General features: G+C 45.8%; 1 protein-coding gene across 2 annotated transcripts in view; it reads right to left on the bottom strand.

Annotated features, from left to right (window-relative positions):
* Positions 1–12207, bottom strand: part of LOC144600708 (connector enhancer of kinase suppressor of ras 2) — a 391278-nt gene that overhangs the window by 25701 nt on the left and 353370 nt on the right. For both annotated transcript variants that reach the window (XR_013548171.1, XM_078412618.1), the window contains exons 17-18: positions 10508–10581; positions 9707–9778 (exon numbers count right to left, since the gene is read on the bottom strand). Coding sequence is in view for 1 of the 2 variants with exons in the window: in XM_078412618.1 (XP_078268744.1) it covers positions 9707–9778; positions 10508–10581 (146 nt within the window). In the remaining variant the exon portion in view is untranslated. The remainder of the gene's footprint in view (positions 1–9706; positions 9779–10507; positions 10582–12207) is intronic.

Raw genomic sequence — 12207 nt, 5'->3', positions numbered from 1 at the left:
CTGGGCCAAGGACATTTCAGATGGAGAGAGGCGTAATACTAATGCATCAGTGGCAAATTAGATTTCTTTGTAGCAAGAGTATGTGATCATTGGGACACAGAACATGAACCAACTCACGAGTGAATGCTTCAAAGGCAGCCAGGCCGACATCAAAAGGTTGTCTCAACAAGGCCCTGTTCCAAGTAAAATGTACTCACAGAACCTAGCTCTTGTTTTTTGTCAACATCGCCGAGATCTTGATGATATATTTCCTGTGTTTTTTCCTGTTCATCCTCCCTCCCCCCTATCGCACCTGTTTCTCCCTCTATCCTGCCCCCACCCCCACCCATCCCCTGCCACATACATCCCTCCCACTGGCTTTACATTTGACTCGCACTCTTTTCTCTCCTTTACATCTCTGGCCTCTCTCTGTCTGTTCCAACCCCCCCCCCCCTCCCACAAACCCTTACCTCAACCCATTAAGGGTTCAGTTTCATTCCTTCTCCCCTGAGATGCTGCCTGACCTGCTGAGTTACTCCAGCATTTTGTGAATAAATCGATTTGTACCAGCATCTGCAGTTATTTTCTTACACTAAGGGTCCAGTTCCGTTTAGTTGTAACGAGGTACAGTGAAAAGCTTTTTGTTGCGTGCTATCCAGTCAGTGGAAAGACAATACATGATTACAATCGACCCATTTACAGTGTATTTACATGATAAGGCAATAACATTTAGATTTTTTTTTAGATTTTAGAGATACAGCGCAGAAACAGGCCCTTCGGCCCACCGAGGCCGCCCCGCCCAGCGATCCCCGCACATTAACACTAACCTACACACACTAGGGACAATTTTTACATTTACCCAGTCAATTAACCTACATACCTATACGTCTTTGGAGTGTGGGAGGAAACTGAAGATCTCGGAGAAAACCCACGCAGGTCACGGGGAGAACGTACAAACTCCGTACAGACGGCGCCCGTAGTCAGGATCGAAACTGAGTCTCCGGCGCTGCATTCGCTGTAAGGCAGCAACTCTACCGCTGCACCACCGTGCAAGATAAAGCCAGTAAAGCTCGATCAAGAGTCACTAATGAGGTAGATAATAGTTCAGCAGTACTCTTGGTCCCGACCCAAAATGCCTTCTATCCATATTCTCTTGAGATGTTGCTTGATCTGCTGAGCTACTCAGCACTTTTGTTTTTTACTATTGAATACTTTAACATGGACCAACTCTCAACAGAACGCATCAAATCAGGACAGGACTTACACAGCAAGTGATGGTGCCCTCTGGAGTGATGCAGAACAGAGAGAGCTTGGATGCAAGTACATCATTTCATGAAGACGGTGGCAGAGTTGCTGCCTTACAGCGCTTGCAGCGTCAGAGACCCGGGTTCGATCCCGACTACGGGTGCTGTTTGTACGGAGTTTGTACGTTCTCCCCGTGACCGCATGGATTTTCTCTGAGATCTTTAGTTTCCTCCCACACTCCAAAGACGTACAGGTTTGTATGTTAATTGACTTGGTGCATGTGTAAATTGTTTCTAGTGTGTGTGTAGGATAGTGTTAGTGTGTGGGGATCGCTGGTTGGCAGGGACTCAGTGGGCCAGAAGGGCCTGTTTCCGCGCTGTATCTCTGAACTAAAAACTAAAACTAAAACATAAGTAGACAAAGTGATAAAGAAGGTGTTTGGCCTGTCTGTCTTCATTGGTCATGGTTTTGAGTGCAAGGGTTGGGATGTTATGCTAAAGCTACATCAATGCAGGATGGTTTGCGGCACGGTGGCACAGTGGTAGAGCTGCTGCCTTACAGGTTTGATTCTGACCATGGGTGCTGTCTGTACGGAGTTTGTACGTTCTCCCCGTGACTGCGTGGGTTTTCTCTGAGATCTTCAGTTTCCTCCCACATTCCAAAGACGTACAGATTTGCAGGTGAATTGGCTTCGGTAAAGATTCAAAATAGTCCCTAGTGTGTGGGATAGTGCTCGAGAACCTTTTCCTGTTTCCCTGTTGTATCTCTAAACTAAACAACAAAACCTAAATGATGGAGACAACATTCGGAACACTGTGTAGGAGAGAAGTGCAGATATTGGTTTGCACCAAAGGTACAGGGAGTACGCTGTACAGTTCTGTAAGAAAATAACTGCAGATGCTGGTACAAATCGAGATCTTATCGAAAGGTATAAGATTATTAAGGGGTTGGACACGTTAGAGGCAGGAAACATGTTCCCAATGTTGGGGGAGTCCAGAACAAGGGGCCACAGTTTAAGAATAAAGGGTAGGCCATTTAGAACTGAGATGAGGAAAAACCTTTTCAGTCAGAGAGTTGTGAATCTGTGGAATTCTCTGCCTCAGAAGGCAGTGGAGGCCAATTCTCTGAATGCATTCAAGAGAGAGCTAGATAGAGCTCTTAAGGATAGCGGAGTCAGGGGGTATGGGGGGAAGGCAGGAACGGGGTACTGATTGAGAATGATCAGCCATGATCACATTGATTGGCGGTGCTGGCTCGAAGGACCGAATGGCCTCCTCCTGCGGCACGGTGGCACAGCGGTAGAGTTGCTGCCTTACAGCGAATGCAGCGCCGGAGACTCAGGTTCGATCCTGACTACGGGTGCCGTCTGTATGGAGTTTGTACGTTCTCCCCGTGACCTGCGTGGGTTTTCTCCGAGATCTTCGGTTTCCTCCCACACTCCAAAGACGTACCGGTGGTATGTAGGTTATTGGCTGGGCAAATGTAAAAATTGTCCCTAGTGGGTGTGGGATAGTGTTAGTGTGCGGGGATCGCTGGGCGTCGCGGACCCGGTGGGCCGAAGGGCCTGTTTCTGCGCTGTATCTCTAAATCTAAAAATCTATTGTCTATTGACTATAGAAGGTATTTATTCTCGACCCGAAACGTCACCCATTCCTTCTCTCCTGAGATGCTGCCTGACCCGCTGAGTTACTCCAGCATTTTGTGAATAAATATCTTCGCTGTACAGTTCTGGTTGCCGTGCTATAGGAAGGATGTCAATAAACTGGAAGGGGTGCAAAAAACATTGACGAGTCTGAAGGGTTTGCGTTATAAGGAGGCTGGATAGGCTGGGACCTTGTCCCTGGAGCGTATAAGGCTGAGGGATGACTTACTGAGGTTTATAAAAGCATGAATGGCATAGATAAGATAAATGATAAAATCTGGCTGGAGTTGATAAGAATGTGGGAAAATGAAAGGGATTAATGTAAATGAGTGCAGACGGTGGCCAAACAGCCTGTTCCTATGACCAGATCATATTTAGATAATCCCATTAGCTATCAGTAGGGTGATCCTAAACTAAAAGGGGATTAACCTACAAATTTCTTATCCAATTAATGTATGAATATTAATTAGCTGTGTCACATTTTTCTGCCTGCATTTTATAGACTTATAATGTAATGTAACATAATTATAATTTAAATAATTTTACAAGCTCGTTTTAAATAGACAATAGGTGCAGGAGGAGGCCATTCGGCCCTTCGAGCCAGCACCGCCATTCAATGTGATCATTGCTGATCATTCTCAATCAGTACCCCATTCCTGCCTTCTCCCCATTCCCCCTGACTCCGCTATCCTTAAGAGCTCTATCTAGCTTTCTCTAGGTGCAAGTTGAATCAGGAGATAAAATTGGCGTGTCAAAAATGTAATGCTACGGTGGTTATGGGAGATTTCAACATGCAGGTAGACTGGGAAAATCAGGTTGGAAATGGACCCCAGGAAAGAGAGTTTGTAGAGTGCCTTCGAGATGGATTCTTAGAACAGCTTGTACTGGAGCCTACCAGGGAGAAGGCAATTCTGGATTTAGTGTAGTGTAATGATCCTGATCTGATAAGGGGACTAGAGGTAAAAGAGCCATTAGGAGGCAGTGATCACAACATGATAAGTTTTACTCTGCAAATGGAAAGGCAGAAGGGAAAATCGGAAGTGTCGGTATTACAGTAAAGCAAAGGGGATTACAGAGGCATGAGGCAGGAGCTGGCCAAAATTGATTGGAAGGGGGCCCTAGCAGGGAAGACGGTAGAACAGCAATGGCAGGTATTCCTGGGAATAATGCAGAGGTTGCAGGATCAATTTATTCCAAAGAGGTGGAAAGACTCTAAGGGGAGTAAGAGACACCTGTGGCTGACGAGGGGAGTCAGGGACAGCATAAAAATTAAGGAGAGGAAGTATAACATAGCAAAGAAGAGTGGGAAGACAGAGGATTGGGACTCTTTTAAAGAGCAACAAAAGTTAACTAAAAAGGCAATACGGGGAGAAAAGATGAGGTACGAGGGTAAACTAGCCAATAATATAAAGGAGGATAGCAAAAGTTTTTTTAGGTACGTGAAGAGGAAAAAAATAGTCAAGGCAAATGTGGGTCCCTTGAAGACAGAAGCAGGGGAATTTATTATGGGGAACAAAGAAATGGCAGACGAGTTAAACCGTTACTTTGGATCTGTCTTCACTGAGGAAGATACACACAATCTCCCAAATGTTCTAGGGGCCGGAGAACCTAGGGTGATGGAGGAACTGAAGGAAATCCACATTAGGCAGGAAATGGTTTTGGGTAGACTGATGGGACTGAAGGCTGATAAATCCCCAGGGCCTGATGGTCTGCATCCCAGAGTACTTAAGGAGGTGGCTCTAGAAATAGTGGAAGCATTGGAGATCATTTTTCAATGTTCTATAGATTCAGGATCAGTTCCTGTGGATTGGAGGATAGCAAATGTTATCCCACTTTTTAAGAAAGGAGGGAGAGAGAAAACGGGTAATTATAGACCAGTTAGTCTGACATCAGTGGTGGGGAAGATGCTGGAGTCAATTATAAAAGACGAAATTGCTGAGCATTTGGATAGCAGTAACGGGATCATTCCGAGTCAGCATGGATTTACGAAGGGGAAATCATGCTTGACAAATCTACTGGAATTTTTTGAGGATGTAACTAGGAAAATTGACAAGGGAGAGTCAGTGGATGTGGTGTACCTCGACTTTCAGAAAGCCTTCGACAAGGTCCCACATAGGAGATTAGTGGGCAAAATTAGGGCACATGGTATTGGGGGTAGGGTACTGACATGGATAGAAAATTGGTTGACAGACAGAAAGCAAAGAGTGGGGATAAATGGGTCCCTTTCGGAATGGCAGGCAGTGACCAGTGGGGTACCGCAAGGTTCGGTGCTGGGACCCCAGCTATTTACGATATACATTAATGACTTAGACGAAGGGATTAAAAGTACCATTAGCAAATTTGCAGATGATACTAAGTTGGGGGGTAGTGTGAATTGTGAGGAAGATGCAATAAGGCTGCAGGGTGACTTGGACAGGTTGTGTGAGTGGGCGGATACATGGCAGATGCAGTTTAATGTAGATAAGTGTGAGGTTATTCACTTTGGAAGTAAGAATAGAAAGGCAGATTATTATCTGAATGGTGTCAAGTTAGGAGGAGGGGGAGTTCAACGAGATCTGGGTGTCCTAGTGCATCAGTCAATGAAAGGAAGCATGCAGGTTCAGCAGGCAGTGAAGAAAGCCAATGGAATGTTGGCCTTCGTAACAAGAGGAGTTGAGTATAGGAGCAAAGAGGTCCTTCTACAGTTGTACCGGGCCCTGTTGAGACCGCACCTGGAGTACTGTGTGCAGTTTTGGTCTGCAAATTTGAGGAAGGATATTCTTGCTATGGAGGGCGTGCAGCGTAGGTTCACTAGGTTAATTCCCGGAATGGCGGGACTGTCGTATGTTGAAAGGCTGGAGCGATTGGGCTTGTATACACTGGAATTTAGAAGGATGAGGGGGGATCTTATTGAAACATACAAGATAATTAGGGGATTGGACACATTAGAGGCAGATAACATGTTCCCAATGTTGGGGGAGTCCAGAACAAGGGGCCACAGTTTGAGAATAAGGGGTAGGCCATTTAGAACGGAGATGAGGAAGAACTTTTTCAGTCAGAGGGTGGTGAAGGTGTGGAATTCTTTGCCTCAGAAGGCAGTGGAGGCCAGTTCGTTGGATGCTTTCAAGAGAGAGCTGGATAGAGCTCTTAAGGATAGCGGAGTGAAGGGGTATGGGGAGAAGGCAGGAACGGGGTACTGATTGAGAGTGATCAGCCATGATCGCATTGAATGGCGGTGCTGGCTCGAAGGGCTGAATGGCCTACTCCTGCACCTATTGTCTATTGTCTATTGTCTTGAATGCATTCAGAGAATTAGCCTCCACTGCCTTCTGAGGCAGAGAATTCCACAGATTCACAACTCTCTGACTGAAAAAGTTTTTCCTCATCTCAGTTCTAAATGGCCTACCCGTTATTCGTAAACTGTGGCCCCTTGTTCTGGACTCCCCCAACATTGGGAACATGTTTCCTGCCTCTAACGTGACCAACCCCTAAATAATCTTATACGTTTCGATAAGATCTCCTCTCATCCTTCTAAATTCCAATGTATACAAGCCTATACAAGTATACAAGTGTAAGAGAGTTGAACCCTACTTAAATAGTGAAGAGAAACATTTGGCAGAAACATCCAGCCACTGATATCATTTGCAATCATTTTCTGCTCTAACCTGACTTGGATGATTAATTCTGCTGTGAAACATGAGGGGCCTTCAGAGAATATGCAAAAATGACTCTTTGTCACATTTCTAAAAATACCCACAAAAATGCTTGAGAAAATATCTTGTCATAATCATCGCCTCTAAAGATAGATGTCAAGCCAGGAAGCGCATGTTTAAATCCACCCTTCCCAGCCCTGCTCACCCTACCCAACTCTCAGTGGCACTGGCAACTTATTTATACAAGTATATTATAGGATAGACCACATGGCACATTGACTGATGCACCAGCACGCATCAATAAAACATCCACGAGCGGAATAACGGACTCTTGCTTTTGCACAACCTTCCACATGTGTTTTAAGATCTTTATCATTTTTGATTTAGTTTCGTTTAGAGATACAGCGCGGAAACAGGCCCTTTTCGGCCCACCGGGTCCGCGCCGACCAGCCTTCCCTGCACAAACAATAATGTTTTTACATTTACCAAGCCAATTAACTTTGGAGTTAATTGGGAGGAAACCGAAGATCTCAGAGAAAACGCACGCAGATCACAGGGAGAACGTACAAACTCCGTGCAGACAGAAACCGTAGTTGGGATAGAACCCGGGTCTCTGGCGCTGCATTCACTTTAAGGCAGCAACTCTACTGCTGCGCCACCGTGCCGCCCTATTTCAGAAGTTCTCCAGTAACTTTAGATAAATCAGTCGATGCTCACGAACAGGAGCTGCTGGATTAGCATCACTGACACGTGTTTCAACAACTGCACATTGTGATTCTTTGCCAAGGTCATCTCGTAACCAAATAAGACTTGTATTAAAAAAAAGACACAAAGTGCAGGAGTAACTCAGTAGGTCAGGCAGCATCTCTGGAGAACATGGAGAGGTGACGTATCGGGTCAGGACCCTTCTTCAGACTGAAGAATTCATGCTCTCCAGAGATGCTCCCTCAGTTACTCCAACACTGTGAATCTTTTTTTTCTTCATTTTACAAAGCTGCTTGCTACAGCGCCAGGGACCTGGGTACGATCCTGACTACGGGTGCTGTCTGTATGGAGTTTGCCCCTTCTCCCTGTGAACACGTGGGTTTTCTCCGGGTGCTCCGGTTTCCTCTCACATTCCAAAGACATACAGATTTGTAGGTTAATTGGCTTTGGTAAAAATTGTAAATTGTCCCTAGTGTGTAGGATAGTGTTAGTGTACGGGGTGAACGCTGGTCGGCGCGGACTCGGTGGGCCGAAGGGCCTCTTTCCACACTGTATCACACGGTGGCGCAGCGGTAGAGTTGCTGCCTTACAGCGAATGCAGCGCCGGAGACTCAGGTTCGATCCTGACTACGGGCGCCATCTGTACGGAGTTTGTACGTTCTCCCCGTGACCTGCGTGGGTTTTCTCCGAGGTCTTCGGTTTCCTCCCACACTCCAAAGACGTACAGGTATGTAGGTTAATTGGCTGGGCAAATGTTTTATAAAAAATTGTCCCGAGTGGGTGTAGGATAGTGTTAATGTGCGGGGATCGCTGGGCGGCGCGGACCCGGTGGGCCGAAGGGCATGTTTCTGCGCTGTATCTCTAAATCTAAAAATCTCTAAAGTAAAGTCCAAAACTAAATGTTATGGGGAAAGAATGGTTAATTGGATTACTCCATTAAAGGGCTGGCAGAGACATGGTTGGCCAAGTGGCTTTGTCTCGCACCCTTCTTAGATTACTATGATTCTCATTTGATATCTCATTGCAGTGTATAAAACAATTTCTGATGTGACAGTGTGAGTGGGTGCCTGTTTCCTGGGGCAGAAGGATTGAAAAGCGGAGATCAGAGAGAAGAGTAGCTGGAAACCAAACTGGAGGCAACATGAGAGAACCTTATGAAAATAAAAGTTCCTGTGATCTCGGATGCACTGTCTGAACGAGTGATGGAAACAGATTCACTGGACTCATTCAAAACAAATTTGGATGAATATTTGAACGGAAAAAAGTATGTGTGGAACTAATTAATGCCCCTAACAAAGAGCCGGTGCATGCATTATTGACCAAAAGGCCGCCTTCTGTAATTTTATAATTCATTGTCGAGCAGATTATTCTATTGGTCTTGTCAAACATTTTGCTTTCAGACTAACCTTTGGTATAAAGTGCATTTCCATTAGGTAAAATTACAGCTTAGTTAAATGGAATTAACTTGGTAAAACGCTTCATGTTTAATTATGTATGGTATTGCTTGTAAACATTAAAGCCTGTTAAAGAAATATACACATAGGCAACCTGTTCACAGATTAATCAATGCAGCACAGATTAGAACTCTTGTTTTCTCTCTCCACAAAAATAATACCTCATTAAAATTAAAACCAGGAAGTCATGTTGCAGTTTTATGAAACTCAGTAAGTCACGTTGCAGCTCTATGAAACTTTGTTGAGCCCATATGTGGAGTGTAGTGTGCAGTTCTGGTCTCCCCTTGACATGAAGGATGTGTAGGGGGCTTTGGAGAGGAGAAGGGGTTGACCAGAATGATGCCTGAATTAGAGGGTGTTAGCCAGAGAGGAGGTTGGACAAACTTGGATTATTTTCTCTAGAACATTGGAGATTGAGGGGACACTTGGTAGGTATATAAAATGAAGAGAGGAGCAGGTAAGGTAGATAGTCAGAACCTTTCTCCCAGCGTGGAAATGCCAAAGACTAGAGGGCATAGCTTAAAAGTGAGAGGGGTCCTTTTCGCCGATTGGGTAGCACGCAACAAAAGCTTTTCACTGTGCCTCGTTACACGTGACAATAAACTAATCTCAACTCAAACTCAAAGTTTAGATGAGACGTGCAGGGCAAATGTTTAACACAAGAGTGGTGACGTCCCCCCCCCCTCCCCTCCCCTGACATCAGTCTGAGGAGGAAGGGTCTCAACCCTAAACGTCACCCATTCCTTCTCTCCCGAGATGCTGCCTGACCCGCTGAGTTACTCCAGCATTTTGTGTCTCCCAGCAACAATACACGTCTTGTTTCAAAACATTTACCGTAATGAGGACTGTGTTAATGGAAGTACTTTGCAATTTCACTGATTCAATCTGTGATTCTGTGACACAATGCGACTGCCAATTACTCTGCATAATCTGTCATTTCGGTGCCTTTGAAGCATGGATAAAGCAGTCAAATAAAACTCTGCCGCTTGAGCGTAAAGCTACTTGTTCAAATGGTCGAATAATATCTGTCAGAATGGAGCTCCGTTTACCTGTTCATTTCCTCCAAGCAGTCGGTGGCAAAGTAGAAACTCTTTATCTTTGGATGGCAAGCCTTGAAGGCACTTCAGGAAAACAAAATGTCACAGTCACACAACACGGAACAGAAAAGAAGGAAGGTAATTATTTTTAGCATGTAATTATCGATGGAAACAAGCTATCCGAAGAGGGGTCTCGACCCGAAACGTCACCTATCCATGTTCTCCAGAGATGCTGCCTGACCTGCTGAGTTACTCCAGTACTTTCCGTCATTTCTTTTGGTAAACAAGCATCTGCAGTTCATTATTTCTACGTTCCCACCTATCACTCACCAGGCTTTGTCCCACACCGTTTTGTTTAGTGTAGAGATACAGCACGGAAGCAGGCCCTTCGGCCCACCGAGTCTGCACTGACCAGCCATCCCCGCACATTAACGCTATCCGACACAACACCCGGGCCAATTTACATTTACACCAAGCCAATTAACCTACAAACCTGTACGTCTTTGGAGTGTGGGAGGAAACCGAAGATCTTGGAGAAAATCCACGCAGGTCACGGGGAGAACGTACAAACTCCGTACAGACAGCACCCGTAGTCGGGATCGAACCCGGGACTCTGGGGATGCAAGGCAACTGTACCCGGGCCACTGGGCCGCCCCAACCTTTTTTTATCCAGCTTTCTCCCTCCTTTCTCAGTCTGAAGAAGGGCCCCCACCTGAAGTGTCGCTTGTCTATTCCCCCCACAGATGCTGTCCTTGGTTTACAGAGTTCATCTTTTTACAAATATTGCAATTCAGCTTTCAGGTCAACACTTACTGTTTCCGTCTGCATTCAATAGCTCTGTCGATCCTGAACTCTGGCAGGCTGATGAACCCCTCCGCCTTTTCATCCTGGAAAAAAAACAAACCCACAGAGCCTGTTGGCGAAGGCAGGATTTTCCGACGCACGCAACAAAGTTCCCGTTTTGGTGAAAAATATGTCACATTTTGGGCCATTTGGTCTTTGACGAAGATGGGAATTAGTGGAAGTTAATTCTGTGCGCCACAGCAGCAGAGTTGCTGCCTCACAGCTCCAGAGACCGAGGTTCGATCCTGACCACGGGTGCTGTCTGCACGGAGTCTGTACGTTCTCCCCGTGGTCGGCTGGTCGGCACGGACTCGGTGGGCCAAAGGGCTTGTTCCCTGAGTCTCTAAAAGTTCTTTACTGTGAGCATCGAGTTGTAGCTTAGACACAGCTAATTCAATCATGAACTTCTTGGATGGATTCATTCAAATGGTGCTTTCATGTAACAAGCCTCAAATTGTCCGAGTTGCAATGAAGACACACTGGGAACTGCAGGTGTTGGAATCTTGAGAAAACCACAAAGTGCTGGAGGAACTCAGTGGGCCAGGCAACATCTGCGGAAGGAATGATACCGTCTGACGAAGGGTCTGAAGAAGGGTCCCGACCCAAAGGGTCGCTTGCCTAACTCTCCACAGATGCTGCTTGACCCGCTGAGTTCCTCCAGCACTCTGAGCATCGCAATGAATGTAGGTGTAGGTTTGTAATATTTCCTCACGACAGCCTCAGTGTGCTCTGTGCAACCTGCCAAAAGCCAAACATAGACCGTAAAAATGATGCCAAAAAAATTGCCTTTGTTGCTGAATGTTATTAGTAGAACTTTAATCCTTTCATGTGTAGGAAAGAACTGCACATGCTGGTTTAAATCGAAGGTAGACACAAAATGCTGGAGTAACTCAGCGGGTCAGGCAGCGTCTCGGGAGAGAAGGGATGGGTGATGTTTCGGGTCGAGACCCTTCTTCAGACTGAAAGCCAGTCTCTCCTTGGATAGACACAAAATGCCAGAGTAACTCAGCGGGACAGGCAGCATCTCTGGAGAGAAGGAATGGGTGACGTTTTGGGTCGAAAACCTTTCTTCTGAAGAAGATCCTTCTCGGTTACAGGGAGAAAGTGCAAACTCTGCACAAATAGCACACAAGTCCAGAATCAAACCCAGGTCTCTGGCACTGTGAGGCAGCAGTTCAACCAGCTGTGGTGCCATCTTGCCACCCTTTCATGTAAACAGAATGTCAAACATTTTCAGTCCTGCCTTCCCAATTGTTAGACCAGAGAACTCTGCAACATTGTTGAAAGACCAAACTCAACCTGCACAACGTCTCTTGAAAATCAGAGGCCATTCATAAATCTGTATGTGATCCAGGAAAAAAGGCAATCAGTCACAAAGCTGAGGGCTTTACACCAAAGACAATTTAGTAATGAGGTGTTATTTACTTCTATTGGTTCTTGCAGTCAGCGCATTTTAACGAGGTGTGAGGCAGTGAGTAAACACAGCTGCTTCTGCCAAGATTACTGGAGCAGTCAGCACCGTCTGGATGCCAACGTTTAAACTGCCGAGAATGCAGATGAAGACACAAAGTGGTGGAGTAACTCAGAGGGTCAGGCAGCATCCCTCGAGAACATGGATAGGTGACGTTTCAGGTAGGGACCCCTCTTCAGACTCACCCAAAATGTCGCCC

Source organism: Rhinoraja longicauda, chromosome 15 (assembly GCF_053455715.1).
Source record: "Rhinoraja longicauda isolate Sanriku21f chromosome 15, sRhiLon1.1, whole genome shotgun sequence".
Lineage (NCBI taxonomy): Eukaryota > Metazoa > Chordata > Chondrichthyes > Rajiformes > Arhynchobatidae > Rhinoraja > Rhinoraja longicauda.
Note: the sequence above shows the minus strand (reverse complement) of the source record. Positions and strands in the feature narration are given on the sequence as shown.